Source organism: Bufo gargarizans, chromosome 5 (genome assembly GCF_014858855.1).
Source record: "Bufo gargarizans isolate SCDJY-AF-19 chromosome 5, ASM1485885v1, whole genome shotgun sequence".
Lineage (NCBI taxonomy): Eukaryota > Metazoa > Chordata > Amphibia > Anura > Bufonidae > Bufo > Bufo gargarizans.
In genome coordinates, this window is record NC_058084.1 from 91,903,928 (window position 1) to 91,913,209 (window position 9,282).

The 9,282-nt window shown below is 42.6% G+C and overlaps 1 protein-coding gene across 1 annotated transcript; it reads right to left on the minus strand.

Moving 5' to 3' along the window:
- Positions 1-3,614: 3,614 nt before the first annotated feature.
- Positions 3,615-8,356, minus strand: LOC122938226 (MORN repeat-containing protein 3-like). Its single transcript, XM_044293602.1, has 5 exons — positions 8,205-8,356; positions 5,527-5,684; positions 5,106-5,265; positions 4,590-4,774; positions 3,615-3,772 (listed from the first exon to the last, which is right to left on the minus strand). The coding sequence occupies exons 1-5, from the start codon at positions 8,347-8,349 to the stop codon at positions 3,704-3,706; spliced, it is 717 nt and encodes a 238-aa protein (XP_044149537.1). The 5' UTR covers positions 8,350-8,356; the 3' UTR covers positions 3,615-3,703.
- Between the last annotated feature and the right edge of the window lie 926 nt (positions 8,357-9,282).

Consider the following 9,282-nt stretch of genomic DNA (forward strand, 5'->3'; position numbering starts at 1 on the left):
GGCCCCTTCTACATGGTGAATGGTGAAGCGGGGAGCGTGCGGCTCTCTGCTTCACCATTACAATCAGCTGTCTGTGCGTCCTGTAGATGCATAGACAGCTTAATTGGAGGGCCCCCTCCCACTCTGGGCCCCTGTGCAGCTGAACCGGCTGCACAGGCGGTATGTCCGCCCCTGAAGAGCACTGCATTAACCAGCTCCATTCACTACACCATGGACAGAGCTGTGTAGTTTGGGTGCCTATTTCCCATGGCTGTGCTAATCCTGAACAGCTAATTGGGGCAGTGTGGGGTGCTGGCCCCCTGCTGATCTGATATCAATGGCCTACACTGGGGACAGCTCATCATTATAAAAATCCTGGACAATCTAAGGGAGGAAAAATTCTAAAGGGCAGTTTCACACGAGCGAGTCCATTGCGGGAATCACGCTCCGTGTGGGCTCTGGACTTGCAGGCGCGCACGGCATTATCATGATTTATAATGCTATGTGTCTCTGCATGGCCTTTTTTCCACAGAATCATAGTGACCTAAAGCTGTCAGTAGGATTCTGTAGAAATAAGGTCAAGCAGAGACACATAACATTATAAATCATTATAATGCTGTGCGCGCCTGCAAGTCCAGAGCGGAGGATCACACTCACACACGGAGCGTGTTTCCCGCAATGGACTCGCTCGTGTGAAACAGCCCTTAAGGGTATGTGAAAAGAATCCTTCAAATAGTGAAATAAAAAAAAAAAATAGTGCACACGGCCGTGCAGTTTGTACTTGATCTCTCTGCCCGTAAGGCCTCATGCACACTACCGTCTCCTTTTTGCTGCCCGTAAAACATGGATACTTGCATTTTCACCTTCCGCACATCCAGAAATATGGTTGTGTGCATGGAGCCTAAACTAGTTGTAGATCTAGTTAACCCCGATGGCACTGTAAACTCCTAGTAGTTGTAATTTAATGTATTTCTACCAGACTACATGTGTGTGTGTTTAGAGACATTTAACTCCTTCGCAACCTCTGCTGTACATGTACGTCTGAAGACTTCACATTAAAGATGCTCGCACGTGTAGTGGGCACCTTACCCAATGGGTTTCTGCTGTTTTAACCCCTTAGATGCCGCAGTCCATTGTGACCATGGCATCTGAGCAATGCAGGTGCAGCTGAGATCAGAGAAGCTGTAGTATACCAGTGATGGCTTGGAGCCTCCAGCAGTCTGATACCCATCACTGGAATATTCTAATACAGGCCAGCAGGTGGCAGTACTGTATTGGAATACAGTTAATGGTGTGTTCAGTGATGGATATATACCCATCACAGAACACAATTGGCAATCTAATGATCGCCAGTGATAGTCACCTAGGGTTACTTAAAAAAAAATATAAAAGTTCAAGTCGCCCCCCTTTCCTCAAAATCAAAATAAATAAACAATAAAAAAAAACTAGGCATCAACACATCTGAATGAGCCACGGAACAGGAACCATGGATGCGAACAGCACACGGTGCTGCATCTTTGAAGCTCTTTTTGTGAGTTCGCCATCACAACCTCCTCAGGCAGAGAGCTCCATAGTCTCACTGCTGTTACAGTAAAGAATCCTCTTCTATGTTGTAGAAACCTCCTTTCCTCTAGGTGTATAGGATGTCCCCATGTTATAGATACAGCCCTGGGTATGAATAGATGATAGGAGAAATCTGGCAACCTGTCCCTCCTGACCCCAAAATAGCTCTCTCTGCAGGTGTGGAGGAGGGAAGTCACCATGCGGTGTGGGATCTGGTCATCCAGAAAGTACAAGTCACTCAGCAGACCCACAGCTTGGAAACCAAATGTTGAAAACCAAGTTGGTATGTCATGGCCCATAAGTAAGAGTCAGTATAGAAAACTTTGTACACAAGGACATGGAAGTTTTTACTTCTTTATTTCTGTTGTTAAAAGTATTTCAAGCAAATGACTTATGAAACTTGTAGGTGTTAGTGCAGTAGCAGATTCGTGGCATCAGATGTTCCTAGACTCAGCACGGTGATCACAGGAGCTTGTATCATGTCCATGGCTTAGGGTCATTGATGTTGTGTTGGTATTTCTTCTTATAGTGAGTTTATAAACTTTATGTAGAAGAGCCGGAGATGATATCCACTGGGCAATCATGACTTCAGTTTAAATGTGGTTAATAATAAGCTTGTCTCTGTCTTCACTTAGGATGGTTTCAGTGGTCCAATAGCAAGTCTGTGATTTGAGCCACAATGTTTTCTTTTATAGAAAATGTACCAATTTTCAAATAAACTTTATAAAGATGAGCCGTTTATATTGACTCTAAAGAACACTAATGGCCTCGGTAAGATGGGGTTAACCCAACAGCATGTCTATGGTTTCACTTCAGGTGGTAACAGTGGTTCAATAGCATGTCCGTTTTTTTAAGCCAAAGTGTTTTTTCCAAATAAATATTTTTCACTTTTTTCCACTTTCTTTTAACATAAATAAACTATATTCAAATGAGCCGTTGATATTGACTCTACAAAACAATCATGGCTTCTGGTAAGATTATGTTAAACTAATAGGCAATAGCATGTCGATGGCTTCACCAAAGGTGTTAACAGCGGTCTAATAGTATGCCAGTGTTTTAAGCCAAAGTGGTGTCTTTTTTTTTTTTCAAAGAAATATTTTCCATTTTTTTTTTTTTTTTTTCCATGTTTTCAAATAAACTATAAACAGATGAGCCATTGCTATGGACTCTACAGGACAATCATGGCTTCATGTAAGATGATGTTAAACTAATAGAATGTTGATGGCTTCACTATAGGTGTTAAAAGTGGTCCAATAACAGCCAGTGATGTACGTCAAAGTGGTGTCTTTTTTTATTTTTTTTATTTTCCAAAGAAATATTTGAGCTGTTGATATGGACTCTACAGAACAATCATGGCTTCAGGTAAGATGATGTTAATTTAATAGCATGTCTATGGCCTGACTTTAGGTTGTAACAGCGGCCCAATAGCAGCCTGTGATTTAAGCCAAAGTGGTGTCCTTTTTTTAGAATTTTTTTTCCTTTTTTTTTTTTTTTTTTTCAATAAACTATATACAGATGAGCCATTGATATTGACTCTACAGAACAATCATGGCTTCAGGTAAGATGATCATAAGATGGCAGCATGTCTATGGCTTCACTTTAGGTGTAATCAGCAGCCCAATAGCATGCCAGTGATTTAAGCCAAAGTGATGTCCTTTTTTTTTTTTTAACAAATATTTTAAATTTTCCATTTTTTTTCCCATTTTTTTCTCCATGTTTTCAAATAAACTATAAACAGATGAGCCATTGCTATGGACTCTACAGGACAATCATGGCTTCATGTAAGATGATGTTAAGCTAATAGAATGTTGATGGCTTCACTATAGGTGTTAAAAGTGGTCCAATAGCAGCCAGTGATGTAAGCCAAAGTGATTATAAGATGGCAGCATGTCTATGGCTTCACTTTAGGTGTAATCAGCAGCCCAATAGCATGCCAGTGATTTAAGCCAAAGTGATGTCCTTTTTTTTTTTTTTTAACAAATATTTAAAATTTTTCATTTTTTTTTCTTTTAAATAAACTATATACAGATGAGCCATTGATATTGACTCTACAGAACAATCATGGGTTCAGGTAAGAAGATGTTAGTAGCATGTCTGTGGCATCACTTAAGGTGTTAACAGTGAGCCAACAGCATGCCATGGTTTTGAGCCAAAGTATTGTTCATTTTCTCTTTTGGAGAAGCGCTCTTCTAGCTTCTTCACAGATTTTTTGGGGATCAGCCACTTTCACCTTAAAAAAAAAAAAGAATAATAATAATACAAACATTGTAGGGTGTTTAGCCACTTTCTAACTGATGACCTATGCTCAGAATGCTCAGGTCCAACAGCTGTTTGAGAAGGCACCGGTGCTGCTCACAGCTTACCAAGCACAGTGCTGTACATTGTTTAGCGGCTGTGATTGGTATCTCAGTTCAGTCCCAATCACTTGAATGGGACTAAGCTCCACCTAGGTCACGTGACCGATTAACGTGACTTCACTGACCTAAGGTAAGCTGTGAGAAGGTCATGTCACTCACAGGAGCACCAGAGCCTTCTCAAACAGCTGATCCGTGGGGGTCTCTGGAGTAGGATAGGTCATCAGTGTCAGAAAAACCCCTTTAAAGCAGTCTATATTGCTCTGGGACCCCCAAGTAGTAGTTGTAGTTGTACTCGGTTTCCAACTTAGGTTACATTGAGAATCTGTGGCAAGACTTGAAATTTGCTGTTCAGCGACGCTCTCCATCCAATCTGATTGAGCTTGACATATTTTGCAAAGAGGAATGGGCAACACATTTCAGCCTCTAAATGTACCCCAAAAGACTTGCAGCGGTAATTGCAGCAAAAAGTGATTCTACAAAAGTATTAGGGGGCTGAATACAAATGCACCCCACACCACAAAACCATGTGTCATTTTCTGTTCACTTCACACATACTTGCTACTTTGTGTTGGTCTATCACATAAAATTCCAATAAAATACATTGTGGGTGTAACATCAAAACAAGTGGAAAGGTTCATGGGGTATAAATACACTCTCAAGGCACTATCTACTGTATGGTAAATGTGTTACCTCAGGAATAAGAAGCGTCTCGGTGTTAGGAGCTTCCGTGCAGCCAATGTCCTCCATAGTCCCACACTTGGGGATATCTTTCACCCAATAGCCATCATAGATTCTGCCCTTGTCCAGGTAGTAGAATATCCCAGCTCCATGCTTTCTTCCATCTTTCCAGGATCCTTCATAACGATTCTTGTTTGCTGTTAATAGGCACAAAGGGATCCACATAGACATAGAGACCACAGCATAAAGATATTACGGGGACAATGCGGGACCATATCTTATCTACATATACACCTAGGATCAGGTGGATGATGCGAAACAGGACTGTACTCATCATCACTAAATTCAGCCTTGAAGACTTTCACTGACTATAACAGGTAAGTACCCTATAGTTCTGTCTATTTCCATGTTCCCCTTGTGTGATAGATCTATGATTCAATATTCTGAACTCCTGATCATATGTTCTCAGGTCATTACTGGATTTTTCTCTTGACAAGAAGGAAGGAACCTAAAAGTACCATGAAGTACCTAAAAAAAGTATCCCTTGTCCACAGTACTTGTCATTGTGCCATTCTCCATCATAGATGTCACCATTGGCGTACATCATCTTGCCCCATCCACTCCTTTTGCCGCAATCCCAGCCGCCTTCATAGTATTCAACATCTGAATAGTAGTAAGTCCCATATCCCTGCAAAGAGACACAAACCACAATTCACATTTAGCTGAGGTTTACATGATATAGATTTAGAAGCATCCTTGTCCTATTCAAGTCTTGTACCCTGGGCTCTTTAATACTTTATAGCTTAATGTGAACTATAGCCTAAGGTCCTACTGGACTGGACTCTGGTCGGGCCTTGTCAGGAGGACATCATGCTACAACTACAGAGACAATGAATTACAAGACTCTATTGTCTTCTCATTTCTTCTGGACAAAAAGAAAACAACTTACATGTTTTTTGTCATTCACCCAGTTGCCAGCATAAACTCGAATGTACGTTCCAGTGCTGGGCGCTTTCACGGCATACGTCCCGTATCCGTTTCTCTTTCCATTTTTCCAGTCTCCCTGGTAGATGGCGTTGGCCTTCTTGTACAGATAAGAGCCTTTGCCTGAAATACAGTGTGTTAGGATATGTTCACACTGAGTTCTTGGATGGAGGTTTTGAGGCAGATTTTACTGCAGGTTTTTCATCCAAAGCCAGAAGTGGATCCATCAGGAAGGAGAAGTCTAAATCCTTCCTTTATATTTACAACTCGTTTCAAATCCACTTCTGCCTATGGCTGAAAAACCAGCAGGAAAATGTACCTCAAAACCTGCTCCAAAACCTCAGTGTGAACCTAACCACACAGTTCTAAGAATACAATCAGAGCAGAGGATATACACCAAGAAATCATAGTGCAGAAAAAATTCTTATGTCCAGCAGACCCAGAGACACCAGTTACACCCTTGTATGATATGATGTTAGGGCTAGGTTTTACATTTTGCTGTTGGTACATGACAGATGCCAACGGCTTCCAACAGACCTCGGTGACCACAGATTGACCGTGAACCTAGACTTATCTGCAACATCATTACAAAACATTGAAGAGCAGCGTGACCGACCATGGAGACCAACCTCCAACCTGAAAATCACAAGATCTGTAACTTCTATCAGCTGCTGTATAAAGTCTGTGTGAGGAGTGGGAATGATTCCATGGCTATTCTAATATGTTTTGTAACATCTGAAGTTAGGGATTCGGGAGATAGATGGGCATGGTACACACAGCGCATTGTTTAAAGTTTACCAGGCATTGACACACCCCATTTATTAGACCCTTTATTAGGGCACATCACTTGTCACCAAAATAAGGCCCCCAAAACGTAACAGCACCCTCTTCCATGGAGCACTCTGGTCCATTGCTCCATCCTCTCAATGTAATTTGGATGCCTGGGCTAAAACTGATGATGCTCTGCCATATGGTTAAAGTTTCAGGAACCTTCCATGTGTTTTTGGAAAGTTGGCAAGTATGATTTTAAAGGACCTTCCTGTGAACTGCACCTGGAAGTGCTGGAACAGATACAGGTAAGTATCTGAATAAGGGATCAACAGCAGAACAAATCAAAGCCGCCCCATTGGTCCTGAGTCAGTCCCTCTCAGTGCATGATGCTACAGCATTGGGGAGACATGATGGGGGGGCGTGGCCTGTAGGCAGTGGGACAACCCATGAGGAATGTGGGAGTGAGGAACACACCGCAGCAGTTGCGACCTGAGGGAGCCTGGTGTCCAAAACAGCTGCAGTCTGGAAGCAGCCCCTGACACAGTAGCCATCATCAGTCTTGGGACTCATGAGTTCCCTGAACAGCCAGACACAGGGCGAGTAACTGATATCCTGGTTAGGGCTCATGCACACGGCTCTAGTTTCTGTCCACATCTGATCTGCATTTTTTGGGGATGGATGTGGACCTATTTTTTCTGCAAAGCTACAGCAGTCATAATTTGCATAATTCCATATTTCTGACATGCCATAGAAAACCTCCAATAACATGTAATTGGATCTATAGGGATAATCCTGGTGACAGAATCCCTGTAAAGTTTCCAACCATAAATCTTGAAGAGGGAAGGCACCTGCCCGCGGATCTTCCTGACTTTAGTGGGGGCCTTTTCTATTGCTCTATTATACCTGTTTCACATGTGTTTAATATGGACTGACCGCGGTTTGAATGACCTAAAATTTAGTAATAATCGAAGCTTTAGATCAGGCATCCTCAAACTGCGGCCCTCCAGCTGTTGTAAAACAACAACTCCCACAATGCCTTGGTGTAGGCTTATACCTGTAGACTGTTCGGGCATGCTGGGAGTTGTAGTTTTGCAACAGCTGGAGGGCCGCAGTTTGAGGATGCCTGCTTTAGATAATGGAGACCGTACCAATCTCTATTATCTAATGCTTCTAATTTGACAGTTTTTATTTTTTGCACATTACTAGATAATGCTAGATGAGAAGGCTCAGGTCAGAGGTTGCCTATAGCAACCAATCAGATTTCTACTTTCCTTTTCAAAAATAAAAGTCCTAATCTGATTGGTTGCTATGGGCAACTGCCTCTCTTTTGCACCAGTTTAGATAAATCATCCCCATTACATCTTATACTTTTTTGGGGTCATATTAAAGTTTTCAGTCCTAATTCTTGAAGAGGGGAGGCATCGGCCAGTGGATCTTCCTGACTTGAGTGGGATCCTTTTGACATTACAGTTTACAGTGAAGCTGTCATTTACAATGACGATAATTAAGGCCCAAGGCCAATCACTGCAGGTGGCGGCATAAATCTGGACTCTACATGTATCTCGCATGGACAGTTGTATGTTGTCTGCTTCAGAGTTGGATCCGGTAGAAATCTTCATGTCTGTGCACCTGGCAGTAAAACCGCCCATGTTGTTTATCACCAGGCTCCGTCTTATGTCTCCATCTCCCACCAGTTTAGCCGTTAGGTATTTAGGAAGTTAAAAATAAAATAGACAGATAGACCAACAATTCATACTTGGTCAGCACCAGGTACCTTTCCTAGTACAACCCAATGGGGAGTTCTCCTTTAAGAGATGACATTTGCCTGTATCCGTCTGTCCGCTATACAGTGATGTGTATTTCCAGTCTTACCATGCCTCAGGTTATTCATCCATTCTCCGGTGTACTCGTCTCCATTGACGCTGTACACGGTGCTTCTCAGGCCTGATTTCTGGGCTTTTCTATCCCAGACCCTCCATGGGGATTCGGCGCTCCTGATGGTCTTTAGTAGCGGCATGTCAGCAGGTCCTGGGGTCACAAACACAACGTCTGTCTATACAGTCTACTACTATATACACACTGTATACATTACTATATTTATATTGTTATATGAAATTATCTTACCTAAGAAAAAAATCCAATCTCCACAGTCACACGGACAGTAAATGTCAGCAGTGTGCACGCGCTCAGTAAGCAGAGAACTAACAGCTTTCTGCTAAACCGGAGCATTTGGAACCAGAACCAGTGACATTACACGTTATACTTGTGATGTCATAGCTTGTCTCTATGGACACAGAGGAGGAGATTTATGAAAACTGTTCAAAAGAAAATGTCTTGTGCAGAGTCCCAGGGGGTCAGTAGTGTAGCTTTAGGTATGCTGGGCTTTATAGTGCAGGGTAACCCACTAACCTGGGACTCACTGTCGTCTTCAAACGGGTCAGCACTGGAACAGGCAGGTGATGAATGTCGTGACGCCAGTGTCAATTGAACGGTGACACACCGTGTGATGATAGGTGGAATAATGGAGTAACTCAGGTATTCATACAACAGGTCAACTTTACTGCATGGATATGTAGTAGGGTAAACAGCCAGATAACACAGTTCCAGAGTTATTTCACACTTTATCATGCAGTTAACAGTGGTGGTTCAGGCTTTCACTTACAACAAGGTTAACTTCGAGACAGGCCTCCTAGGATCAGGGCTTTCCTCTTACTCTACTTGCAGCAAAACCCTCAAGGTCCAGACACCTAATTCTTGGTAATAACCCTTGAGCAAATACTTGGTAGAGGTCTTCTTCCCTCCTGACGGCTGGCTCTGTCTTTGGAGTTCTTCAGGTATCACTAACCTGGAAAGCTGGGTGGGTATGACCCTCCACACCAGAGATGCAATCTCTGCACTGCCGACTGAGCTCTGACCCTCTCAGCACTGAGTCTAGAAACTTCTGAACTCT